The sequence below is a fragment of the Rhinolophus sinicus genome, chromosome 15 (assembly GCF_057876585.1).
Source record: "Rhinolophus sinicus isolate RSI-liver-muscle chromosome 15, RSI-T2T, whole genome shotgun sequence".
Classification (NCBI taxonomy): domain Eukaryota; kingdom Metazoa; phylum Chordata; class Mammalia; order Chiroptera; family Rhinolophidae; genus Rhinolophus; species Rhinolophus sinicus.
Window position 1 is genome coordinate 4273117 of NC_142515.1, and position 27625 is coordinate 4300741.

Sequence of the window (27625 nt, forward strand, 5' to 3'; positions counted from 1 at the left end):
CAACCGTTCCCCAACCCCCAAACTCCCCGGTAACCAGAAGTGACTCTGGAGGGCTTAGTGGGAACATTTCAGCGGGACCCGCCCCGCCCTTTGGGCGCAAAATTAATACAAGACCTGGTATTAATACTATATTATACCCGGTATTATATTATGTTATATTATATTACACATGGTTTTAAATTATATTAATGTAAGACCGGGTCTTATATTAATATTTGCTCCAAAAGACGCATTAGAGCTGATTGTCCAGCTAGGTCTTATTTTAGGGGAAACACAGTACTAACTCAGACAGAGGGCCCACCAAACTCCGTGTCCCAATTTTCATATCACAGTATGTCGGAAATCACTAAAAATTAAGTTAGTAACTCGGCAATGTTATATGTCAATGCCAAAAAGTAACAGTCACTCTCACATTGGCTACTGACATTGGGCAGGAGTTTCCTGAGCTCCTGAGAAGGTAAGATGAGTGACAGCTCACTTCTGCTCAACTAACTGAAAACCAGTCAAAGGGGAATCCTACCCCGAAACATGTTACTGTAATCTGACTCATCTACATGGAGCTCTCACCATTTAGCTGATTTAAAGTCACACCAGTTCTGAGGTGAGGCCCAGCTGTTTCCTGTAAATGAGGGGACCTGCCCTGGAGTTCCAAGTCACCCTCCGTGAACACACCCATTTTCCTTTGATCTGGAACAAGGCCTTGTGACGTGTCCTGACTTCAGCATCCTTCTGGTTGCTCCCTTGTCTCCGTGTGTCTCACACTCAGTAATGTGTGGCCTCTGCTCCTCCCCGGACATCTAACTCAGAGACGACTCTCTCTTGCCTCAGTTATACTGCGTTGGCTTATGTCACATTCAGATAAGTCCAATCACCCCAACGATGAGTACAAAACTCATATAGGTCCAAACACAGCACTGAACATGCAGCTAGAGAGTAAGAGGGACATGGGTCCGAGGAGGAGCCCGTTCACCGGGGACCGTGGGTGGGCATCAATTGGGTCACGGCAGGGACGGGGGGCTCATCCCGCAGGTCGGTTAAGGAGACCGTCATAATCCTGTGCCAACACCAGACTGATGTAAGGGGATAAAGGGAAACTGGCATCTACATGAGTGTCCTCAGGGCTGGCAACGGTTCATACACTGAGACAGGTAACTCCCCTCAGGGTTCCCTTTGGCCAAACAGAAAGGCGAGCAAGTGGGAATTCAGCCGGGTGATTTCTGAGCTTCCTGTCGGCCCTGTGACTCAATCTTCAAATGCCAAATGCTTCGTGAAGAATAGAGGTTTCTTCGGTAGAAAAGCATTCAGAACTCAGTAGGCCTTGGACAGAAGTTGCCTGTTCAGGCTACTGTGCAGCAGGGCACGGGGGCAGGCAGGGCATCTCAGAAGGACAGACCCAGTGAGCCAGACAGTGTCCACATCTCAAAGGCTTTATGACTGAAGTCTGTTTCTTCTTATCAAGGAAACCCGCACACAAGGCTCCTTCACTTCCTGCACACACCTCTATACAGAGAGGATCCCCTTAGAAAGAGTGAGCTGAGCTCAAGGTCGGGGTCCTTCCCAGCCGAGGGTCGGGAATGTTCCTATGAGTCCTGGCACCAACATCTCTGCCACTCTTCTTGGTCTTCCCTATGGGACGACTGTGGCACCTCAGCACTGATTAGGTTTAGTTTCAAAATAAAGAAATTTTAAAATGCCAAAGGACTATGGTTGTCCCAGAGACAGAGAACACAAGGGGGTCAGAGCTGCCATGTCCACATGTCGCAATTTGTCACACCTGTTTGCTGGCTGCTGCCCAGAAAGCCCTGGAGGTCAACGCATTTGACCCTGCCTGTCTTGCATTTGTACTCTGCTTTGCACTCAAAACCCAATTGCCCGCTCCGAGTGGCATAAAAATCCACCACGTTTCCAGTAACACTTGGTGTAGGGAGATGCAAAGGCTGTCATGTTCAAGACCCAGCTGCCCGAGGTCTTATCAACACAGTCCTGTAATAAATGTATACCTCTGCATGGGGGGCGGTTCCTATTTCTCTGTGAAAAAAAATATATATATAAGTCCCTCCTGGAAATATGCAGGGCTTGGGAGAGGGGGAAAAATACATCAAAAGGACAAAAAGTCTTGAAGCAGTTTCAGGGGGAAGGGCTGCCGCCAGTACCACACGCAAAACACCTGCCAGCCAGCGCCCGCTGCTCAGACGCTGGGTGCTCTGAGGTTATGGCTGAGCCTCCATCCCTGCTGGGTGGAGCGTCCATTAACACCCTCAGGCATGCAGGGTGCACAAAGGGAGCAGGGAGGTCCCTTCCCACTCTGAAACCTCATGGGCCGGTGATTTACAATGATGAAAGGGATGGGTGTGAGAGCATCATCAGAAAGTAAACATGGAGGTAAAGGTGTGGACAGTGGAAGGCGCTTCTCAACAGGAGAGCGTCCTTTCCTGTGCTGGCAAATGGATGTACGCAGAGCCAAAGGACCATTCTCGGGCAGGGAACGGACTGCCCTCTCACTCGTCACCAAAACCCTGAGCGTCACAAGTGATAGTTTCTGGAGCTGGGAATTTTGAGGTGGTTGACATAATTACATGTTTGGGTCCCTTTGACTGGGATCCAGACCATTTGTGACATTCTCATTCAAGACCATGGCAGCAGGAAGAAAGATTAAAAGGGAGACAAGTTAGTTTTCCGTAGCAAAACTTTTCTGGATTATCATCCATATTTCCTGTCAAAATATGCTACCATTATTTCAGAAAACGTTTTAAGGATAAATTGCTAATATAATCTTTGCTCATAAACCCTTGAAATCTTTTGTACCCAGACTATCTTGGTAACTCTCTTGTCAGATTAATCTGATGAGTCATGCTACTGGTGAGTCACCTTTTGTTCAGATTTTGTTTCAGAAAGGAACAATGAGGCACACCACTGGCAAAGCCTTCATTTCCCTCCTTTACTAACGTGGTTAATTTGTAAAATAATACCACACAAAATGGCTGGAATTCAAATTTGTAAATTTTTATGAGAATGGCATGTGGTAGCTTCAATTCAAAAGGGAATGAAAGCAAGATTTAATAGATAATAATAATGCTGACTCAGATTAATTACATAGAATCTTTACCAGAATTTGAAATTTCCCTGTTAAGGGTTAGAATTCCTACCACTAGTTACAACACCCGAAGCAAATGTACCCTCCGGGAGGACCCTGCCCAGGCCTGCTTCATTTCTGTACCATAAAGGCCACCACACAACTGTATGTAGTTGGTCTGGGAATAGACTCGGAACCTGAATGGATGGGAATGCTGTGGTCTGCCTATCACTTTATTTCAAGTGAGAGAGAGAGAGAGAGAGAGAGAGAGAGAGAGAGAGAGAGAGAATGTGCTTCTGGAATGCCCAGTTGTCTGTGCCATACTTTCATCATTTGACATGATCCATCGATGGTCAAGCATAGGCAGAATTCCCAACAACCATTCTGATAAAATACCCGACCCCTTTCCATTTGATGCTTATCTGCATTTCTTCAGCAAGCATTTGTCATGAGATTCCTAGGAGTCCACAGGCTTGGCATCAAACACTGGGAGGAATTTGTAATCTGGCTGAAGGAAACCCCCCACACACCCCCTACCATAAGACCCTTTCAGCAGTGCTCTGACAAAAGGCAACCTCGGGTACTGAAGGTGTGGGCCACAGGCTCAATGACAAAGACGGAGGAGGAGGAGCAGAAGGGGGCTGGGAGGCTGGACCTGGGGGACAGCTTCCTGGGAGGAGACAGGAACATGGTGAGGGCCATATGTTGGGGACGGTTTAGATGTGTTCTATCGAGACCCCCTCCAGGTCTAGAGAATAAGGGACAACTGGCAGGAACTTGGGGGACAATCAGCCACGCATCCCCAAGGATGGAAGGGGATACCTCGCTGGACTTGTGCAGCATCTTCACAGCAGCTGGGAAATTTCCAGGGCATGACCATCTTTGCTTACCAAGTAGGACGTTCCTCAATACTGCAAGGTCCTTTCCAAAATGATGAGAGGATTTCAAAAAAGATGAGTAAGATGCCCTAAGATTATGAGACTAAACGAGGAAGTTGCAGAATTAATGGGTTGCATTTTCTCAAATCATCCTTGGTAACTGATCGCATAATCAATAAGAGCACAAGAAAAGCCTGGACGATGCCAGAGCAAAGTGTGTGGGAGTCTCACTGAGTCTGGTGGTGAGGGTGGCACACACTTCCCACAGCTGCCAGAACAGAGAGCCTCCCACGCACGTGACGCAGCCCTGCTGTTACGAGTGGTCTCTGCATTTGTATGCGGAGATGGTGCCAAGTCCAGCCTGTCCAAGCCCACGTGGAGCGGACTCGCTGCAGCGTTCGTCATGTAGTGATTATCTCTTAGTGGAACTGCCCTTTCCAGTCCTGCTTCAATTACCACCACTTGTGCATATTAAGTTCCTTAACACCATGAGCTGCTGTGGAGGAAATTAGCCTTTTGTCTAATATTTAGCGCTCTGTTTTTAAGTATTTACAGTAAGTGCTGGGGTGGGAGGAAGATGACAGGAAGTGTTTCCTGGATAATACCTTAGGCGAGGTGATTCTGGTGTAAGGAAATGTTTTTTTCTTTTTTAATAGAGTAAATTAAGTTAGAAAAAAAAAAAGAATAATTGAATGGACCTCAAAATTCTCCTTGAAAACTCCCAAAGCCAATAATTCAAGTTTTTTTTCTATTGTATTAGAATTCTAAAAATATATTATTTCTTCCCCCCCCCCCCATGCAAAGATTTAGGTTTTAGTCAACTTTACTAATCTTTGGTAACACCTTCATTTCAGTATGTAACCCTGACACCTATTAAATGTCATTAAACTGATTACAGCTGTAAAACTGACCAGAGATTACTCAGGTCAACCTAGTCTTTGTAAAGCTTTCGTCAGAGAAGGGCTAATTATACTGATAACCTTTTTCCTTTTACGACCCTCACCTTTGGTTATGCCCACAGGTAAAAGTGAAGGTGGCATTCACCAAGGTCCAAAGCAGCAGGAGGGGGTTACGTTGTCAACTGCATGAGGAAATCAGTGTAGTTCATTTTTCAGATGAATAAGGAGACTTTTCTGCAAGCTACATACAGGATCCAGTCCTTCCCACAATGCCCTGAGTTAGACCCTGTGAAATCCCACGGGTATCAGGGTGACTAGAGAAGACAGTGTATGCTAGGGCCACTCAGCTGACTCTTCGCTCCCATCAGTCATCTTGAAGGAACTCTTCTCATAGAAATGACATCCCTGCAGGTACAGTGGGAGGCCGGGTTTAGACTGGTCACTGCTTTGTATCAATGGGAGTGGTTCACTCCACTGCCGTCAGAACATACAGGGGAGCTCTTGAGGGCATCTAGAACTCACAGTTCTGAGCCGGAGCTCAGAAGGGGTGTGGGCTGCTTTGCACATTAGCTCCAGCCCTGGAACCCCAGGAAGTCATCTGCTTCTCTGGGCACAAGAGTGTCCATCTTCAAAATAAGGGCAGACGAGGTGCTGGCCCATCCAGGCCAAGCCCACTCTAGTCGCCTGAGCTGGTGGCCCAAACCCTGGCACCTGTGGGCTGCAACTACAGCCAATTGGGACACTCGTGTGTTTGCTCCTTTTAACTTCACTCACAACACACCTCCTGGCCAAACATTAGAAGCCGTGTGCTCTCCAATGAGGGCAAGGACAGCAGCATAGTCCTAGGCTACAGTTACTGATTAGGGACCCCTTCTAATTATAACGTGTTATCTTTGTGGCTTGCGAAGAGTGTGGCATAAAATATGCTTCAGACACATACAACACTCGTTAGTGACCTGGCCCCTTTCCTACGTAAGACATGACGACAAGCAGAGGTTATAAATAGGGCTCGAGTCTTTCTGATTCAACCTCACAATGTACGTGGTTCCTGACCCCTGTGCCTATGAGCGGCCCTCACACCCGGTACTTAGATAAGGCCTGGTGTGAGAAAGTCACAGATAAGACGGACGCTGAGAGTGGAGCTTTAGCCAGCACAAAAGGAGTAGGACTCCTCTGCAATACGGTCGGAAGCAGCCAGATGCAGTCGAAAGGTCACTGTCTAACTTTAACTTTGGATACTTCACAGTACACACTTCACAGGTACGATACCAGACTCAGGATTTTCTGTTTTGTTTTATAACTGTAGTGATCACTTCCTTCCCGTAGCATACCAGGAAAAGGGCGCAGGTCTTATAGTTTGGGCATTAATATTATGGAGCAGCCGTCTATTTCTGGTATTTTAAATCTGATAGTAGTTCTCTAAACTTTGATTATCTACCTACTATGTGAAATAATGGTGAGGGAAATATTTAAAGTTAGGATGAATTATTTTTCTGTTCAAAGTGTTAAAAGCTAGTTCTTATGAACTGTTAATATAGGAAACTATTGGAATGGCATCTACATAGCTACATATAGATACGGGTGTGTGTATATATATATATCATATGTATATCACATGATATATAACATATCCATATATACTACATATGGTATGTAACAGGCATATTTGTATACGTAGACTTGTTTTGATGAATAAATTATGTCAAACAGAAAACAGAGTAACAACATTCTGCGGAGACTAGAAGGATTTGGGTTCGGTTCATCTATTTATTTTAAATTCAATAAACAAAGAAAGCACGTTCTGAGCCTGACATCGTACTAAATGCACTACAAACACAAGATGAATTAAACATTGCCCATCCCTCGGTGAGTTCACAGACCTGAGAAAAAACAGCTGCAACCCAACATGAGACGGACGTGCTGTAGGAAAAAGGTGGAGAGAAACCTGCCCGAGGAGCAATGTGTTCTGCAGGAGTTTGGACAGCATGGAGGTGTGTGCAGATATGGTTATTTTAGAATATCCACAGAAAAAAGAGCTGGCATGAGACCTAGGTTTGAAGCGTGAACAGAAGTTTGTCAAGGAGTTTTGGGATTTCCGAAGGCGACTCTGGTAACTACAAGTAGGTTAGGGAGGGGAGCGAAATGCAGAGAGTGGAATGAGACTCGACTGTTCGAATGGCCAAACCAAAACTGCGGAAGGTATGGCTTACGGCAGTGGAAGGGGCCAAAGAGGGAGGGCCCTGGAGATGGTGAGGCCGAACCCATGGAGCCAGCTGGTGGGGGCAGGCAGGAAGGACAGGTTAGCCAGACCCCAAGGTGCAAAGCTGGGCCACCTGGAGGAATGGTAGCCACAGGCCGTGTTTGGGGGAAAGGTCTGACTTTGGACATGCTGGATGTAGGCCGTCCTTCGGACAGTCACACATAGATGTGTTCATGAGAGAATGATGGCTATTTTGAGTCTTGGTTCTTTCACAGCCTACATGTGTGGCCGTGGTCACACAGGTCAACCCAGGCCCGGAGGTGGAGACACTTGCCTAAATCCCCTAGCTTCCAAGGGAGAGACAGGCCGAGAACTGGAGCCCACCCTTCAGGGCCTCCGAACAGCGCTGGTGCTGTCCATGGTGCTAGCATGAAGCCTGCCCCGTCTATTCCAGCTGCCGCCCTCGCCGTAAAGCCCAGTGCTTTGGGAACACTACTTGTCCCTTCCAGATGCACATGGCAATAGCCATCACACACCCCAACAAGCCGGCTGTCCTGGGCTTGGCCATGTTTCCCCACACGCCGGGCTGCTCTGTGGAACCCGCCGTGGGGTGGGAGCGCCTCTACCATGATTTCCCAGCCCAGGAAGCTCAGGCACCTGAAGGTGAGATGATTTATGCTCAGTGGCAGAGTGTGAGTCAGTCAGAGCCAAAGTGAGCGCCAGGGGACTCAGATGTAATTCAAAGAGAATTAAAAACAGAGGCCCCCTGCTCTGTAGTCCACTGAGCCCCGCCGACACGGTCGCGGGCAAAGAAACCAGAAATCTCAGTTGTTCTTCCACGACCACGTACTTGAGAGCCAAATTTACCTGTTTTTAAATGCTACACACGGGACTGGAGAAAAATGTTTTAAATACGTTTCCCTCAAATTAACTTGAGGAGCTGACGGCAGCTTGCTGAAGAAACGGTGGCAGGGCTGGAGTATTTACAGGAGCATTAGACACCAGAGGATCAAATACAGAAGCGAGAACGACACTCCTCGCTCGGCAGCAGCGCATGAAACGGTGGGGAGACGTGTTACTACGAAGCCTCGCAGAGGCTCCAGGAATACAGCCTGGCTGCCAGCTGACAGAGCGGCCTGAGACTTAGGGCAGGTTTCACTTCTTTGGAAATGCACAGAATAATCCTTTCGTCAGAAAGTCCTCATACTTAAAACTTCCACTTTTTTTTTTTTTAACAAGAAAAAGCCTAGCAAAGAAATCCCAGCTATGTCCAGTCGCTTTAGCCACTTGTCACATCGAGTCACGTAGAGCGCTACAGCATGGCACTGCAAGGGCACACTTGATGGCCCAGCTTCAGTTCATGTGGAGGTCTCAATACACCGTGTTGGGCTGGGTGGCAGTTGGCTGGCGGGAGAAGGGGGATGCAGAGCAAGGAGAGATAAGAGCACATGGGAAGCTCTCCCCTGGATCTGTGTCTGGTCCACAGTCCAGCCGTCCTGGGATTGGCCGTCTCGCGCAGCACAGTCCGCAGCCTGTGTTTTCACTTGGGCATTACAGGAGAGAACACCCTGCACAGGGAACGCGGGCCTGGCTCAGCCCTGCACACTCGCGCTTTGAGATTCAAGGTGTCAGGACTTTTTCCAGCCTGCGTGTCCCCCGGAGGAATAGCATGCAGCATGATGTGTGTGTCCTTGGACCGTGCATTACAGACACCAGGTCGCGCCTGCAGGAGACGGGTGGCAAATCCAGCAGCCTCCTGCCTCCTGAGCGTGCGCTGCTCGGCTCAACACCCAGGTGACAGGGAGCTCTGTCAACCCCCAGCTGCAGCCCAGACTTGGAGTACACACACACCCCCTGCCTGTCCGATGGGGGGGCTAAGCCTGTGCTGGAACCGCCGTGAGGAAGCAGATACACATTGCACGGTGGAGGTGTGTTACCTGTGACAGAGCTCAGAATCAACCTTCCGCAGAAAACAATACCCAGGTCTCCAGCTCAGCCTTCCTCCAGAGGAATAAAATGACACTCCCAGCTTCCTGGCTCAGAGCACAGGAGCAGCTGGCCTCCACTGCACCCCTGCTGACCCAACACGACCTTTCCAAGATCTTACTCAAGACTCTTCTAAAAAGGGGAAGTAGGGAGTGGAAGTGCAGAGCCAAGCTCCAAAGAGATACTCGTATGTGTTTTGCAGGGAACTTTTCAGAATCTCAGTTGATTAAGTTCTGAGAGACAGGAGCTGGGCCACAGATTCCACCTAGAGTGTCCATTAATGCTGCCTCCTCCAGGAGAAGCCCTATCTGTCTGTAGCCAGGAGGGGTCTCAGTGTGGGAGGAGAGAGGGGGCACAGGACGAGAGCACTGACACACGGAGCAGTCGGGCCACTGGGACAAAGGCCAAGAGGGAATACGTCTTTTAAGGCTTTGTGCTCACTTGTTAATTCAGCAAATATTACACAGGCAAGGGCTGTGGACGCTAGGAACACAGAAAGGACAACATTCTCCCTGGATGCAGGGAGGGTTGCATTTGAGGGTTGGTGCCAAAATGATATGGAAACAAATAATTACTCATGGTGCCTGTGGGGAAGGGAGGGAGGGAGGGAGGGAGGGAAGGAGGGAGGGAGGGAGGGAGGGAGGGATGATGGGGGCTATTTTAGAAGGTGGCTGGACACTGAGGAGGTCACGTGTACCTGGGCACGGTGTCTTTTGTGCAAGTCCCCTACTCTGACCAGGACAGCAGGTAATGCTTCCTTCTGGCCATTTCACTATGAAGACTAAAGGGACCTTTGCTTTGTGTCAGCCAGAGTTGGCCAGACTATTAACCTTCGGACACTACCCTCTCAGTGAGCCGTCTTCTTCTGAGTCAAGCCGGTGAGTGGTGCGTTCCTTCCCCAGTGAGAAACATCCCCCAGCGGAAAGCAGCGCACAGAGCAATGCACATTCTTCCCGCCCAGTAGTCAGGCCACATCAGGGCACCGTTTGCCGGCTGGTACACAAGCGTCACCCTAAAGCAGGGGCACAGCCACTCGCGAGTTCCAGAACACTCAAGGTCGCCTCGCTGGCCCCGTGTGCATTTCCCACCCAGCCTTCACTGCCATCCACTCCTCCACGAGGACACCCCTCCTGGCTGCAGACTCAGCAACGGAGGAGTGCAGACAGGAATCGACGCCACGGGAAAGCCGAGTCCCTGTTAACGAGGACGCAGATTAGATTACCTGTGATTACATGGCTCCCTGGTGTGAGAAACTGGTGAATGACAGTATTCCCAATGTAGTTGATAATGGGAATTCAATAATTACAGGTACCCAGAACTGCAGCGTTAGCCTCGGGAAGGCTGGCACCCACCCTCCGATCTAATAACTCACGGCCTGTCTGGGACTGTTGAAATGGTTCTGATCTGCAGGGCACGCTTTCAGTATTCAGCCAGCGCTTTGAAAAAAACTCTTTCGTTCCTCACAGACCGTATTGGATACACTATCTCACGGACTCACTGGCAAGGCTCTTGTTTTCCCTGTTACTTTTCCAAGTTGAAGAATCCTTTTATAGGTGCCTCGATCACTGTTAGCCCTCGTTCCCATGACAAAATTGGTGGTCAACAGATAATAACGATAAAACAATACTGAGTTGCATCTTATAGTTTATAAAAAACTTTTCACTGACTTCTTAGGGAGGTGGGGGGATCCTTACCAAATCAGTGAGATAATCAGGGCACTACGACACCCCTTGACGTGAAGGAAACTGAGCTGTAACGGGGATGAGGGGCATCTCTGAGCCCTGGCTCTTCCCCCAACGTCCAGTGGCCAGGACAGGACAGAGCCGTGTGCTTTCTGCTGCCCCCTGTGACAGACCTGAGGGCTTGTGTGCACAGATGCAGCGTGTCCTGAGATTTGTACCCCCACAACCATCCTTCAGAGGAACTATCCTCCATTATCACATCCTCTAGACTAGCAAGACAGGAAATTCATGGGGTTTTCTTCTACCGCCTCTAAACTGCAGCCCTTTGAAATGAGGGGAATGTAACTCTTGCTTTGGGAGCTGGGGTCAACTGGCCATAAAATTCTATGACAATATTTTTAATTTTTTCCGTAATATTATAGTCGTGGACAGTAAGAAAAACGGAACAGTGTGTTTAAAATATAAAATGGTCCATTAGATGGGTCTTAAACTTGTTTTGAGAACTCCAGATAATACCACTTAGCTGTTTTGTCTTTCCAAAATGTCAATATTTGTCTTCGATTAATGGTTCCCTAAATCAATCGGATGTTGTGTTTATAAATGGTTTACGGTACTACTGGATATACACTGTTCTGAGCTCATGTATTATCATCATCACTAAGACTTTACTGAAATCATCCGCCATTTAGTCTGGCATCCACACCAGACATAGAAGAGCACAGAGTGGAATTGTCAGGAAGCTTGGCATGACGCAGCGCCCAGGTTCACATAATAGGGGTACGGAGTGGGGTACGCAGAAGGGAGCTGGGCTCCTCAATGCCAGGACCATGACAGAAAAATGACACTAGGCCAGAGGGGTTCCTATCCCAAATGCCAAGGGGACCCGTTAAGCGTTTGTTAAGGTTCGGGGGTCAACAAGTGTCCTTATCAAAGCCAAGAGAAGGGGGGACTCTAGGCAAGTGACAGCATTCTTGAAAGAAACTTCCTAAGAAACAACATATACTTAAAAAGTCATTTTAATCCCGTCACTCTAACACAAGCATCGTCACTGCTGGCACACGGCGTTCCCCGTGGCGACATGTTTGCACACTGTGGCTTCAGCAATGTAACTACAATTTGCAGTTATTTTCCCTCAACACTATCTAGGTTTTTGCCTGAAAAACTGTCTTTGATAACAACTGAATGATGTCCAATGGCCTTGACTTATAAATACACTGTTTGCCCCAGTGTTAGATACTTTGGCTCCCAATCAGTTTTCTCAACGGATCAGGTTTTACAAGGAGAATGTAAGCCAAGGTCATTTCATTTCACAACTGCTTCAGGTGAGATAAATGGATTTCTTGATCTTCAGCAAAGCTGCACAGTAATAGAGCTGTCACATGTCGGACATACATGTACTAAGATGACCCCTGAACACTCATATTTTTGGTTAGCTTTTAGTCCGGAAGGCACATATGTGGACAAGCAAAAGGGTTCCTCATATGTCACATTTCTCATTTCAACAAACACATTCCAGTCACGCACTACTTCAGGACGGGATGCGTGAGAAGTGTGTCATCAGGCGATGTCGTCGTCGTGTGAACACCACAGGGGGCGCGAACACAAAGCTGGATGGTAGAGCCCACTGCACACCGAGGCTGTGTGGTAGAGCCCATGGCTCCTGGGCCTATACAGCACGTCACTGTACAGAACAAGACACTCCATCAAGCGCAAGAGAAAATGATGCAACAAGAGACGCGACAAACACGAGATGTATGAGGCAACTGCTGGTGTAACCCGGCAGACTGTTTTACAGCAAACATTTTTTTCTCTAAGTAGAAAGAGTACGCTCTAAAGTGATGTCAAAAGTTATAGCTTAGTAAATACACAAACCAGTAACAGGGTCGTTTATTATCAAGTATCACGCGCTATACATAATTGTACCTCTTACACTCTTATATGACTGGCAATGCAGTAGGTCTCATCACACCAGCATCACACATACACGTGAGGAATGCGCTGTGCTGTGACATTCTGACGCCTATGACATCCCTAGGGGACAGGAATATTCAGTCCATCATAATCTTATGGACCACCCCGTATATGCGGTCTGTTGTTCACCAAAATGTCGTTTTGTGGTCCATGGCTGTGTAGACTGTAGCGCCAACTGTGTACACTAACAATTCAGAGGTTCCTGATGAAAGCAAATAACTTAGTTTTTCAAGAAACCAAACCGATCTTGACCCTGAACAACACGGGTTTGCACTATGTGGTCTGCTTTACCAGGATTTTCTTCAGAAAATACCATAAATATATTGTCTCTTCCTTATGATTTTCTCAATAATGTTTTCTTTTCTCTGGCTTACTTTATTGTAAGAATACAGTATATAATACATATAACATAGAAAATATGTGGTAATCAACTGTTTATGTTATCGGTAAGGTTTCTGGTCAACAGTTGACTAGTAGTAGTTAAGTTTTTGGAGAGTCAAAAGTTATACGCAGATTTTCAACTGCAATGGAGGGCAGCGTCCCTAAGCCGTTCAAGGGTCAAGTGCAGTTCACAGTGACATAGAGCTAAACCATATTATTCAGCCCACTGCTTAATACTGAGTCACAAAATTCATTATAAACACAGTACGAGTGATCAGTCACGCTGTACAATGTCACCAAATTTTGCTGTCATTCAGGGGGCTCTTCGTGTATGTGAAAGACCAAGCACTAAATCCGTCCTTCTTTTCTTTCTAGTGTGGAGCTAGATTTTAAGCAGCAAGAAGACAAACTCCAGCCAGTTCTGAGGAATCTCCATCCTTTTGAGGAAACTCAGGTTGCACCTTCGCCTTACTCTCAGGAGACGTACTCCTCAACTCCCAAGCAAAAATCCAAAACCGAATCTAAAAAGCATGGAAGATGGAAACTCTGGTTCCTTTAAAAACTCACAGTGTTTGGAGTCTAAAGGCCGTCTTTAAAACCCACTGCAGTTGAGTAAATCCTATTCCAAAATGAATAGGGTCGAGGGAAGTGTGGCTGACGCTGTCACCGAGTTCTCACCCTGCTTACCAAAAAGGCCTTTGTACTAACGACTAATTAGGAGAAGCAAGGTATTCAGTGTCACAACTTGCCGGCTATTCTTTGCAGTTTGCGGATGTGGGATGCAAAATCTGAAATGAAACTTATGTAGTCAGAGACAACCAGTAAAAACTCTATCCCACCCAGATCGGCAAGTGTTATGTTATCAACCTGCAGAATGGCAGGCTGTCACTCTGTACACAGCTAAAACTCATAATTCTTTTCAAGCCTTTATGTTTTGGGGATTTTTTTAATAATGAGAAGAAAAAGCAAGCCTTATGTTTGCAAAGGACTTCATTTTTACGTTTCACTTTTCAAATAAGCAGGGGGTGAGTGCAATTTTCAGCACATGAAATTCTGGAGAAAGCACAATTTTTTCAAGTGGTCAGAGACCATGAATAATCTCTAAAATGTGACTATCTGTATATTTGCCTTCATGTGCTGTAGCGCTAAGCCAAGTGACCACATCTCAGTGTCACACTGACACCTCAAATTTAGCATTCTCCACATTTCCAGACACGCGACATGTTTACTGCTCATTTTTCCGGCCAGCAACCAGGAGTCCCCCAAAGTCAGGACATGCCTTTAATCAGTGCAGGTGGACAGGGTCCAAGCTATTGGACACTAAGCTTTCTTAGATCTCATTTGTAATCTTTTGGTACCCAAAGGCCAAATGATAAATGCTGGCAGGAATGTGAAAACACACTTAGAGATACACAATAGATGACAGAGTCACCATAAATCACAGGCATACTCTGCCACCGGAAAGTGTTTCTGTGGATCAATCTCTGAGACACCGCTGATCACCAGAAGCGCAGGCAGATGTCTTATATAGCTCGGTGTGCCCTGTAACAACGGTGGGAGACCGGACCATCTCAAGGAGAAACAGCGTGTTTAGTTTAGCTGCTACCATCAGACAAACTTAATATCACCTACATTTAACCTGTTAGTAAGTGGTACTAAATGAAATACCTAGGGGAAAGCTGTGAATCAAATGTTTTTAGGTATTTTTTAAACAAACAGTGATACTTAGAGTTCTCTTTTGATGACACATTGCAATATAAATCTTAGTTCCTTTATTTTTTCACTCATTCCTTTGCAAGTATCTTTTTATAGAAATCAAAAGCCCCTCGTCTATTGATGACTTTGTGTATCCATTTGTGCTTTTCACACTAGGAAGCAGGGATCTTATTTTGCCTTTTATGGCATAACTTAAATTTTGAATAGTTTGTGAATATACAAGAAAACCTAGTCTTCAAGTTTCTGTCCAACAGTTTCATATCTAATCTAGTGCGGACATGCACACCTCATTGCGTAGACGCCAAAAATAAAGTGGCCCCTGAACGGAAGGATCTCTACCCGCAGTTCTCAGACTGGAGCTATTTGTTGCTGTGCATTTTCCTCCTGACTCAACAGCAATTCTACTTTAGTTCTAAGTGGCTTGATTCGACAAGGACCTAGTGATCCGCAATCAGACATGAACTTGAAATAAATGAAAAGAGCATATCGTGTGAACATTCTTTGGGGGTTTCTCCAGCTATACCGCAGACGTATGCTTTAATTCAAAGAAAAATACACATCTTTTGTGGAAACACTAGATGAGGATACAAATCCTGGAAAGTCAGTAAACAGAACCGAGAAATATTTTTGTGCAAAAGAAGGACGAACACGTCAGTTCTGTACCAAGAAGGAAGTGCAATTGTTTCCTGTAGACAGAAAATTTAAAACCTGTGTTTCATGTATTTTATACTGTTTTTAACTAACGTTATAAAAATGTTTGCAACAAGTTATCTCTCCTTGTGTTTCAAGAATTCCAAATATCTCAGTGAATTGAAATAAGGGTATTAGCAGCTTTTTAATTAGTACTATAAATCTGTCAAGAGGACATCCTAGTAAACAAAATAATGTCACTGTTTGAAAGCAGTCTAGACCAAAAAAAATAAAAAAATAAAAATTAAAAAAAAATTCAGAGTCGAAAAGGAGACTGAAGATACACTAATTACTATATAAAAATAACTGTGTCTTCAGAATAGGAAAAACTATTTCCAAAATCATTTCATAGTGTAATCGCAGTGTGTCACTAACAGACGATGATCCTTCTCGTAGAAAGATTTCAGTCAAAACTTTGATACAAAACCAAGGTAAAAAGTACAGCGTTCCCTCATATGTAGATGTACTCATGGCATTACGTATAGAGATTCAATTATTATACTTGTCACTAAGTTCTTTATTAGTTTTTAAATAAAAAAATCAAAGGTGATGTTTTGTGTGTCGTTTAAGCTTATTTCATGATCTCAGTAATTTGGGAAAACAGAATAAATCTCAGAAAATAATAAGGAAAGAAGGACGCTCAGGCTGTAAAGAACTTCATGGAGGTTTCCAGAGACCAGGCCAGTACGAGGCGTGGGCACCGCCCACTTCCTGGCCTGGCGGAGGAAGGGGTGGGAGTGAAACCCAGTGGGGCCTCAGCTCAGCAGACCATGCACCCTGGTATGGGCTTTGGCTGCCAGGAGGAGAGGATGACAATTTTTAAGGGCACTGGGCACCCCACAGGCTCACAACAGGACCGGCTAACTGATCCCTAATTTTTAAAGAACCTCAGATAGACAACCAAACACATCAGTGTTTTCATGGCACATCCTGCCATGGCCCACGGAGACTGCTTCTCTCTCCATCACCCATCAAGCAGATCTCAGCCCCAGGTGATCAACCACTGCCTTCCTTGTGTCTTTCCTCCCCTGGTAGGAAGACCAACACCCCAGTTGTGCTGAGCTCCCCACCTCTCGTGGAGACCGCCCACTACTGACCCCTTCCCCAAGGGAGAGGTCCGCCTGAAAGCCCAGGAGAGGAAGTCCCCACCCCCTTTCCGGGTCTCTGCAGAACAGAGTCTACTTGCAAGGATTGGAAGGGGGGCACTGTAGGCTGACATAAAAGGCTCCCATCGCACTCACAAGTTCCACAGGGAAAAGAAGAGGATGAAGATAACTCATGTGCAGAATGGGGGGTAAGACCAAAGCACTACCCGGACAACTGGGGGGACACTCCAAGTCGCCTGCTGTAACCATCTGGGAGCCACTACTGCTGCTGCCTCAGAGGTCCTCTCATAAGTCACTAGCTACAACAAAGGACTCTGTGTCACGCAGGTGCCCATCAGGCACTGAGGGTGTGCCACGGGCCTCTGGGGAGGGGTCCCAGGACCTCTGCATCTGTTGCTTCGAACTTACACTCTCCCCTGGTTCCAGAAGAGTATTAGTGGGGAGTGAATCAAGGTGTGGGAAACCCGTGCTGTCTTGGGAAGGGCCTGGGAAGTTAGCAGAAGCTTCCCACGCATCCTACGAGGTTGCCAAGGTGTCCATCACCATGGAGATGTGAGGTGTGGTGTCAATGGACCAGCATCAGGCCGATGGATCCAGTCTCTAACGGTAACAGTGAGCCTGCCTTGCAAGGCCGGTCTCCCCGGGTACCATCCCCGCACGGCACCACAGATACACCGCCCTCAGTCACTACACAAAATCCACACCATCAAAGTGAAGCGCTTGCCTTTTGCCTTTCAGAGACAGAACAAGCACACAAAGGAAACAAGGATCGGCCATGAGCTTGTCCATCGCTCCCCGTCTGGAGCAGCACGGCACGTTTCCCAAGCCCACCCTGGGTGGGCTGATTTTTCAGGAGCACTTTTATCAGCAAGTTAAATTTGATGTGACTACTAGGTAAGGCAGTGTCATTGGTGAGTGTCACCTGAAGATCACAGCAGCTGCTTTCCACACTGACATAGCTCATTTTGTCTAGAAAATGCTGCCACTGGCACATTTGGCATGGGAAGAAAAGAGCTATATGACTCAGGAATAACATTCCATCCTGTGAATTAGTCTTAACTAATCACACTGTAACGGGCAGCATACACTGTAATGGGCAGATGAGGTCCTGTGAAGGCAGCAGCTCAGTAATTAAGTTAAGGTACCTTTGCGGTTAGGTATGAATATGCAAGAAATGCAAAGCCCGTGTTACCCAGGCACTGACATGGTTTTTATTTCCTTTGCAGTAAATCCACAGTCCGTGACCTACCTTGAAAAACTACGAAGGGCCACAGAAACCCAAGAAAGGCAGGAAAAAAATTGCTGTACAAATACCAAGTAAAAATGATTTTTATAATCTCATCACAGCTGACACGTGCACGCATGTCAGGATGACTTTCTGAAAGCCACATGTTTTCAAAGCACATTTATTACCAAACATATCATTAGACACACTTTTGATGACCCTCGTAAACAAAATCCAGGCACTGTCCACTTGAAGCTTTTGTAACGTGTTAGTTTCCTTTGCAAAATGAAGATTAATACAGCCGTTTTTTAAAATGCATATTCGTTCATAAACTCCATTAGAATAAACATGGCAAAATGAATATTCACGCACGGAGACATAACACCTGTGTGAAGCCTTGGTTACCAGTCTCGGTGAAGGGGACCTATATACTGAAAGACCGTTTCTATTACACTATTTCCAAATGAAGACAAGCATGGCCGGTCCTTATCAATCACCCAGGGTCAATGGCAGTACCGGGTTTTCACTGACAGCGTCTTTCCCACCAGTGGTGCTGGCGTCACAATGAAACAGGCCCCACCCCATCAGCGTCCCCAGCAGTGAGTGTCCTCAGCAGCTGGAGTTCAGAGTGGCAACAAAGTAAATTCCACCAGTGGATCTAAGGAGCCAGGAGGTGTCGTGGTCACAAGAGCAAGAAGAGAATCCAGGCAGAGGTGCCCCTTTCCTACGCCTGCTTCTGTGGACTTTCCACGGGGATCTTTCCTTAGAGGAGGCCCACATTTTCTTTTCGTGAAGTGGTAATTCCCAGTCTTCTGGTGTGTATCCAGGCCATAGAGAAATCTTTAGAAGCCCTTCTCACTCAATTACATTTGTAAAGGACCCACTGACAGAATGTAAAGCTGGTCATTTGAAAGCAGCAGCAGCTAATATCACAGAAGGGATCTTCCTATGGATTAGTATGCATTTCATCTGCTCACAACCCAGCTCTGTGTACAAGTGGTTATTCCAGCAAAGACACGGGGCAGGGGGTGCCCAGTCACCCACCTAATGGCTGGTCAGGCCACCTGCCCACAAGACAAGAGCACCTAGCCCACCATGGCCACCTGCTCAGAACTTACCAAAGACGAAGAACGCTGCCTAATGCTGAGGGCCAAGAAAGCTCTCCCAAGAGGAAAAGAAAACTAAACTGAAGTCAGACAATACAAAAGTAAGCACTTCGCTCAATTATTCTGTAGCATCAGAGGGCACTGGAATCAAGACAAAACAGCATCTTAACTGTGTGGCAGGGTTACCGCAAGGCTTCTCTGCCAGGGCCTGTTTTAGGCACCCAGGTGAGCTACGAAGCTGTACCTGTCAGATGGAGTTCTACTTTTTCTTTTAAAGTATAATATTAATACTTAGGATCGTGGCATATTTTATCCTATGCATGAGGTGTATTCCAATAGCCCATGTCAAATATAATGTTGAAAAGTATAAAATGAACTAAAACAAATTATATACAACAAACTGCATAGTGTTTTATAGAATACCACAGACACAGATAAAAGGAAAGGATTCTACCATACATCACAGCTCACCCAATAACGTCTGAAGTTCCCGGTTCTCAATTTCATCATAAATTGACAGAGACCTGATCAGACCGCAACCGCCTCCCAATAACTTATTCCCATGGAAACAGAGGTCACATCTCTAGTATTATTGCTGACAACATCATGGAGTGAATCGTTATGTGAAGCGTATCTATTCAAAACTTTTCTTATCACCTTAATTTTTAAGTCCACTTTCAGTGATTACTTAGAATTTTTATGCCGGCTCATAGTCACACCACCCCCATCCCATTTACGCACAAATGAGTACCAAGCACTGAGGACTGAATCATGAGATGTTACCGTTTACCCATAACAGGCCTATAAACCATTTTCTCAGCTTCTTCCACTCCAGAAGGCCCACTGAAGAGGGCCTGGTCAGGGACATTGCCCCAGGCCTTCCCTGGTCAGGGACATGTTTACCTGGTCAGGGACATTGCCCCAGGCCTTCCTCTAATCTGCATTCACAGAGAAACAACAGTGACAGTAAACAGCCAACGCAGAAGCCTACGTCTGAGGACATCGGGGAGCAAGGTTGTACCACTGTGTGGACATCACAAAGGGACACGTGTCTCCTTGGTGACTGAGAGATCCTTCTAAACACCAGTCTGACACGGCCAATCCCCTCCCTGAAAACTTCATGCTGTCATCATTGCTCATGAAACAAATACAGCTTCTTCAGAATTTTTTGTTTGTTTTTGAGATTCCTTCCACAACAGCTTAGTGAGTTTTACAAACGGCATTTCTGGACTCCTTTGATAGACACTTATTGAAGACGGTGGAAGTGGCAGGAGTCAGCTAAGGACCTAAATCCACTTCCTGCTTCTGGAGACTCCTGGAGAAGGTCCGGGAGCAGGGAAATGGTCCTGGCTGTGGGCAGCTGGCCTTGGGCCACGGCAGCTACTCAGGAGGATCTAGGTAGGCCACGGCAGGATGAGAGTGAGTGTGGGTCCTCGTTGTCACCCCTTCTCAGAATGTGCAAGGGCTGCTCTCGGGGCCTCCTAAGGGTTCCTCAGAACACAGGTTCCCCCACGCCCTTCAGGGAACAGGCACCCAACTCTTGGTCTGACTCTTGTACCGCCAGGAGATCATAGCATTTGGCCCAGGGAAAAAACTGAAAGGTGGACGATGGAAAGGTGTCTCTGGCCTGGACAGCTGCGTGCCCAACAAGGAGGGGGAGCTAGGAATGGTTCAGAGTCCCCTTTGACACTTCCTGGCATACCACTGAGGTCAGCACCACGAGTCTCAGCCCTACAAGAGACGAAGGCAGCCAGCTCTGGCACTGAACCTGGGCTCCCAATAAAAGCTGCCATGCTAGGTGAGGGATTTCGGACAATTTCCTGTCTCTGCACGGGGCATTTTCTGTACTTGCACATGCATGATGAAGGGGAGAATTAAATGTGCATCTTGCCATGAGTCATACAGTGTCCAGCACATGAACAGATGCTTGATGAACAGCAGCTAGTATTATTGCCACTAGTATTATGACTAGTGGCCTGAGACCTGAGTAATTTCCCGGGGGCATCCTGGGCCACAAGGTCTGAGAGAAGACACCACGCTCCATCCGCCCTTCGCTAGATCCTGCGCTTGAGCTGTGAGCACGTCTTACAGTCTCTCCAAGTTCAAGGACCCACTGAAACCTTTACGGGCATCCTCCCTGCCCTCCTCTCCCCAGGTGACTCCTGGCCAGCGAGCAGAGACCTGAGTGAACACCCACCTGGAGTCAAGCTCCTAACCAGAGACAGGATCCCTGCAGTTCACTTGCCCCCACACCAGCCACCTCCCCCACCTGCCCATCGTGAGAGCCCATCACTCACTCACTGTAACCCCTGAGCACCGTTATGCCACCCCAGGCTCGCTGATCCAGCCCATTCCAACAGGGGTCTTAGCACAGTGACACAAAACTTAGCTCAACTTCAAGCCACACGTCATTCCTCCATTCTACCTCAGGTCTTCTATCGCTTCCACAACTACAGTGCTCGAAGGGCACCCATGGCACAGCCCAAGAAGACAGGCTCACCCGACATCGGGAGGGCTCCTGGAGTCACCCCAAGTCTCGCTCCAGGGGGCTCAGTCTCCCCCAACTTTGACAAAGGTGTTTAAAGACTATAGAATAACTTATTCCCATGGAAATAAGTGATAATGAGGAAATAAGTAATGATGAACAGGAAGAGGCCGACATGTTGACATTCACAGAAAATGGAAAAGCCCCCTGCAAATAAAGCCAATTTACTAGAAATACTTTATTTCCTAATTTACAGACATTCTCGTCCAAACCTAAATGAGCTGTGCCTTAAAAAGGAAAATCTGAACGTAACGTGCTGAACTCTGAGACACAGACGGGGAGTGTGTTACTGGGAGGAAACACACTGAGAAGTGATTACTTACTACTGTGCCCCTGTCTGTATTCACCCAAACTGCCTCCTTTATTGTCACATCAGCCACAGAAAGCAACACAGGCCCAGTGCTGTGTTCCTGCTTTGTCCTCCAATAGAAACGTGTGTCATCTCGCCTACTCTAACGACATGCAGCAGGAACAGAGACCACACAAGGAAGACCGATGCGCCAGACCCGACAGTCAGTGGAAACTCGAACCGGAGTTTCTATTCTTTCATTAAGAAAGTTATTTTTCTGTTTTTTGAAATGCCGTCAAAACAAACTTAAATGGTACCATGTATGAGAAATGACAGAAATTAAATGGTACCTATATGTGCACCTTTTGCCTAAGAGACCCAATGCAAGAATAAAGGGGGGATGAGGAGGAAAACGATAAACTCTAGAAAGAAGGCACCATAATATAAAATGTGAGACTGTCTAAATTATTAGAAATATCCTGAAAGAAAAAGATACTGTCCCACGCCTCAGGAATCTGTGCAAGAGAAACGGCACGTTAGAGCAGGAAACAAAACAGCTAAGTTAGAGGACCTCAGTTGCTTGTTAAGGTCTGTTGTGACACTTTCAGGTGTACAATTCTGTAATACAGTATATCTCACATTGTGTGTATTAATGGTATCTTAAATGGAAATACGTAGAAAGAAACTTCCAGAAGAATGAGGTCTTAGAAGAAAATACACATCCTTCGCTAGAAGTAATGAGCAAAGTAGAACCAAAGGCTTCTGTCTCCAAAATATTGGCTTGGTCACCTCCAACTTCGACACTTGCTTCTAAACTCACGGAAAATGAGCACATTGTATAGACCAGACTGTAAATAAATGTGAATAAATACACCTCATCTGATCACTAGGTTGTAGTAAAATAAGCTTAGTTTCAAAGGCAAGGAAAAGGCCCAGATGGATTTCCAGGCGACAAAGTAAATGACATTCCCAGGAAAGAGGCCCTTGGCCACAGTGACATGCGCACGCGTGTGCCCCAAACACTTACGATGAGTTCGGAGTCCCGCCCCATGGAGATGACCGTTCGGTTCACTGTCCGTAGCAGCTTCTCCATGATTATCTGGACGTGCCTCTGCGTCGGGCCCTGGAGGAGACACCGTGAATGAGCAGCAATGCCCAGGACGGTCATTAGCCGCGAGCCCCGGCGGCTGCCACTGAATTCATTTACCCCGTGAAGAGTAAATCAATTCTAACCCTTAACGAGATGAAAAACGGTCCCTGTCAAAGGGGAAAGCCTTCAAAGAAAACTCAAGCCATTTTATTAATTATAGCCCATTAACAACAATTTGTCATATAATCATAGTAATTTAAGCAAACCTTCACAATAAAAGCAAGTCTGTTTAAACAATATCATCTTCGTGTCCCCTGATTAGCCCGTCGATTAGTTTTCTAAAGACACGTGGCTGTTTATAAATGGGGGGACGGCAGATGACAACCACACAGGGCCCTGCAAGTCCATCCCGCTCACCTGGGCAACTGGCACGTGCAACATTAAGGTTCACACGCCCTCTGGGCGACTGCCTGAAATGCATGGGTCTTGGAATTTCTATCGGTGAAAACCTGCTCTTTTCAGCATGTGATGAGGTTCTTCATGAACTCTGAAAATGCTGAAATACGCTCCACAGGCACTTCCGCCACGGCCTGGGCAGGCACCACCGCCGGCATGAGGTCTGGCCATTCGACCGACCCCTTTACTCCCAGCCCTTTCTCCACAAAAACAAATACCCCCAAACTACTATGTGCATGTATTACTTTAAAAGAATCAGAATCGAAAAAAAAGCATGTAGGTAATTAGCCTCCATTTGTTTATTTCCAACTTTTAACATCAAAGCCTTTGTCTGACCTTAACGATCAAAATACAAGTCTTGGGAGGCATTTAGCTGAGAAGTCACAGCAAATAAACTTAAAGAAATATATATATTTTTAACGTGGAAGAATAAACATTGTAATATAATTAGCATACCTTATACAGAAACAAAAATAATTTGAGGGTGCAACTCTGCAGAGAGAGAGAGGCTAAACTTTACAGTCAAAGCCATTTCTTTTTAAATGATTCAAACGTGCGTCTGTACCTCGAGCCTGGGGCTTACGTGAACCAGGTGAGGACACCTCCCCGGGGGTCCCAGAAGGCCTGAGCAAGCAGGGCCGTGACTCACCACATCCTTCCTGTACAGCACCTCCAGGACGTTGCTCAGCAGCTGGCAGCAGGCCTCCAGGTCTTCCTGTCTCTCCAGATGGTACTTGAGCTGATCTGTCATCATGGGAAGCAGGATCTCTCGGCAATCTGCAGGGGACACGGGGCTGTCAGTTAGCGGGAGACCCACCAAGATGCAACTCGTGTTTGCTAGAAGCTTGTTTTCCTAGCACGCTACATTGTTCTCAAGCACATTACATTTCCATCTGCCAACTGACATCTGGAGAGGGTCGGATTACTTGACTGTGCGGAAATCACTTATATTGCTGTGTAAATAATTTTCACACCAAATTCCCATGTCCATGAATACATGTGTGTATCTCATGTAAATATACAGTACTTCATAAATAGGCAGTAGTCCCCCCTTATCCGCGGTTTCGCTTTCTGAGGTTTCAGTTCCTCACAGTTAACTGTGGTCCAAAAATATTACATGGAAAATTCCAGAAATAAACAATTCATCAGTTTTAAATCACGTGCTCTTCTGAGCAGTGTGATGAAATCTGGCACTGTGCTGCTCCATCCAGCTTGGGCATGAGTCACCCCTCCATCCAGCATATCCACGCTGTATATACAGTACAATACGACACTTGAGAGAGAGACCACATTCGCGTAACTTTTGTTACGGTATATTGTTGTAATTGTTCTATTTCAGTATTAGTTACTGTTGTTAATCTCTTACGGTGCCTAATTTATAAGTTAAACTTTATCATAGGTGTGCATGTGTCTGAAAAAACATGGTATATATAGGGTTCAGTACGATCCACAGTTGGGACACCCCTGGTGGTCTCGGCATGTCTCCTCTGTGGATAAGCAAAAGCCCTTATCACACGTACGAGTATAAACACACATACACACATATCCCCTCGTGTGCACACAGATACAAGCACAATCACACACTGGGGTTTTAACTAATTTTGCGTAGTTACAAATTCAGTGATTTGCAACTTTAAAGGAAATACTTCCTACAACAGAAATTATTGAATTGCAGCTATCCTCAATTATTCCTCGAAGGACCGAAGCATGGTTTCCTTCTGCTCATGTACCACCACCCCCTAAAGGTTTCTGAGCTCTGCCAGTCACAACCTACAGACACCTCCCTGGGTCTTTACTCACTTGGGGAAAGTGTTCTGCTGGGTCTACACTTGCAAAGGGACAACCTGCAGGGAGCTGAGAGCTCAGGCTCTGGAGGGACGCTGTCTGACATCAAATTCCACTGGCTTCCTAGCAGGGTCATCTCAGGCAGCTCATGTCACCTCTCTGAGCCTGTTTCCTCATCTCTAACATGGGCACGATGGCACTAGCTACTCACAGCTACAAGGCACCGTGTACCCCTACAAGGTCGGGGGTCTGACACAGGTTACAGGCTCAGGACAGGAGACTCGCTCTTATGATGAGACACAGGGGCTGGCTTGTCACCAGCCTCTCTCTGGCCTCGCAGACCCCTGAGCTAATGCATGAGTGTGTGAGGGAGGGAGCAGTGGGGAGCAAGTATTGACCTTGGAGGTGAAAGTTCAGGAAGCAATATCTTCACCTGTTGGCATGAAGTACAGGAACGTGCTTGTGGGGCAGCAGGCAACGGAGAAAACAATCCTGGAAAGGGACCACTAGACACAGTCTGTGAGATCGGAGATGATACATTCACAGAAGCACATGCCCTGTTCAGAAAGGTGGGGAGAAGGGCAGATGGCGGCTGGATTTCACCCTGAACATGATGGGGGGGGGGGGGGGAGGGGGCAGGGAACTAGAACATGACAGAGGAGAGAGGTGATCAGATCAAAAGGCTAGAGGTCCTCAGTGGTGCTGCACACGTAAGGCCTGGGGAAGGAGGCCCGGAGCATGTCGATTAGCTACGCAATAATTCAGGCAGGAAATAATGAAGGTCTGAGCTCCCGCTGACTCTTAAAGAAGAGGCCTTGAATAAGAGAAACCGGAGGCAGGCTGCCCACACTGCTGGCTGGCTGTAGATGGGGGTGTGGGAGAAAGGACACCCAGACACGAAGCCCAGCGTCCTGGTGATGAGTCTGTCATCCAAGGAGCCTCACGGGGCCTCCAAGGAGAGGAAACTGAAAAGAAGTGTGTTTAAGGGAGGAAAAGATGATGAGGGTGTGGTTTGGGACAGCTGAGTCTGAGCTGCCTGCTGGACACCTATGTAACTCCATCGAGTAGACAAATGGAGAGAGGGTTCCAAGGGCTGGAGGGGACTCCTGGCCCAGAAATACAGACTGTGCAGTCGTCAGCCTCTGGGCAGTAACGAAAGCCAAGTGACGGGGCGTGTGCAGAATGAGAAGGAAAAACTGTGAACGGCCTCAGGACGTAGGAGACACACAGCCATGAAGATGGGCCAAGGGAAGATGTGGGAGGAGGCAGAGATGGGCGAAGTCACCCAAAAACACGGAGAATGAGGCGTTCAACGTGGCAGCAAGCCTGCGTGGACGAGGACAGCTTCACCAGGTGGCCATTACAGGCACAGCCTGCTTCCCCCGGCAGCTTCCTGGGGCGGGCAGAGGAGGGACCAGAAAGGAAAAGGAGCAGACACCACGCCGGGAAGCCCGGCTGTGAAATGCAGGGACGCTGGGGAGTGAGATCGGAGCCAAAGAACATTGGTGTCTTCCTGTGGCGTTTAGACGGGCGCAGAGAAAACGTTGTTCAGAAAGTTAAAGAACAATAAGGAGAGACAAAAAACGAGCTTACAGATGAAATGCAATTACTAATTGTCTCTCCCAGCCGGGAAGTCCCACTCGACTCCAGCACCACTCGCTCTCCCACAGGAACGCTCCGATGTTTACCGCCGGTTCTGTGCTGTGCAAGTGCCCGGCCACTGCCCTTAGAACATGCCGAGCCCGAGAGAGAAGGCAGCGGAGCCCTGAAATGTTAAATATACTCAGCTTGTATTTAAGATCTTACATTGTAGGAGTTCCAATGTGAACGAGACGGCAAAGCAATGTTTTGCATTAATGTTTCCTTTTTCAATATGCGGGGGAGGGGAGGGGGGAACCCCGAGCATTCCACATCAGAACTGCTCCTATAAGTATGCAGAGACCCCATTAGAAGACCGTCAGAGCGGGGTGCAGACGGGGAGAGCTGAGGAGGCAGGAACAGCACAAGCCCTTCTGCCTCAGTGTCTTCCAGGGGGACAGCCTGGAGGAGGCTGAAGCTCAGACTCTGACAAACCCCATTTTGGTTTATTCCTCAGGAAAGGGCTGGTAACAACGCCACTGATTCAGAAAGAGTTCTGTCCTATACATATAAGAACTCCCTTGCTGACTAAGCACAGTAACCAGTGCTAAGGCAGCAGTGATGCCTGAGACGCTGCAGGGCGGTGCACCTGGGCACAGGCACACCAGGTTTGCTGGTTATGAGGTCTTCAGTCCGCAGAAGGTCAGGGGCCGGAGTACGGCACACGGGGAAGGCGCTGTCCTGTGGGGACCAGGACGGTCCCCCCAAGTCTACACCCCTGGATGTCAGGGGGCCCTCGCAGGATTCCATTCTCATCTCACCCACAACTTCCTGTGATCCCACTGGATGAACTTGGGCCCCATGGACAGCGTCCCCCCAAAGCCACAGCCTCTAGAACTCATGACGGACGTGCTCCCAAGAGCCAGACATGCTGTCGGTGTAGGAGGGTACACAGGTGTCATAGAGGCC

At 47.3% G+C, this 27625-nt stretch overlaps 2 protein-coding genes across 4 annotated transcripts in view; one reads left to right on the top strand and one right to left on the bottom strand.

The window, feature by feature from the left end:
- INSYN2A (inhibitory synaptic factor 2A) overlaps nucleotides 1-13769 on the top strand; it is a 55186-nt gene extending 41417 nt beyond the window's left edge. For both annotated transcript variants that reach the window (XM_019728240.3, XM_019728241.3), the window contains one exon: nucleotides 13446-13769. In XM_019728240.3, the coding sequence (XP_019583799.3) occupies nucleotides 13446-13629 (184 nt within the window). In that variant the 3' untranslated portion in view covers nucleotides 13630-13769. The remainder of the gene's footprint in view (nucleotides 1-13445) is intronic.
- DOCK1 (dedicator of cytokinesis 1) overlaps nucleotides 1-27625 on the bottom strand; it is a 446228-nt gene that overhangs the window by 259208 nt on the left and 159395 nt on the right. For both annotated transcript variants that reach the window (XM_019728239.3, XM_019728238.3), the window contains exons 26-27: nucleotides 23943-24070; nucleotides 22775-22870 (exon numbers count right to left, since the gene is read on the bottom strand). In XM_019728239.3, coding sequence (XP_019583798.2) covers nucleotides 22775-22870; nucleotides 23943-24070 — 224 coding nt within the window. The remainder of the gene's footprint in view (nucleotides 1-22774; nucleotides 22871-23942; nucleotides 24071-27625) is intronic.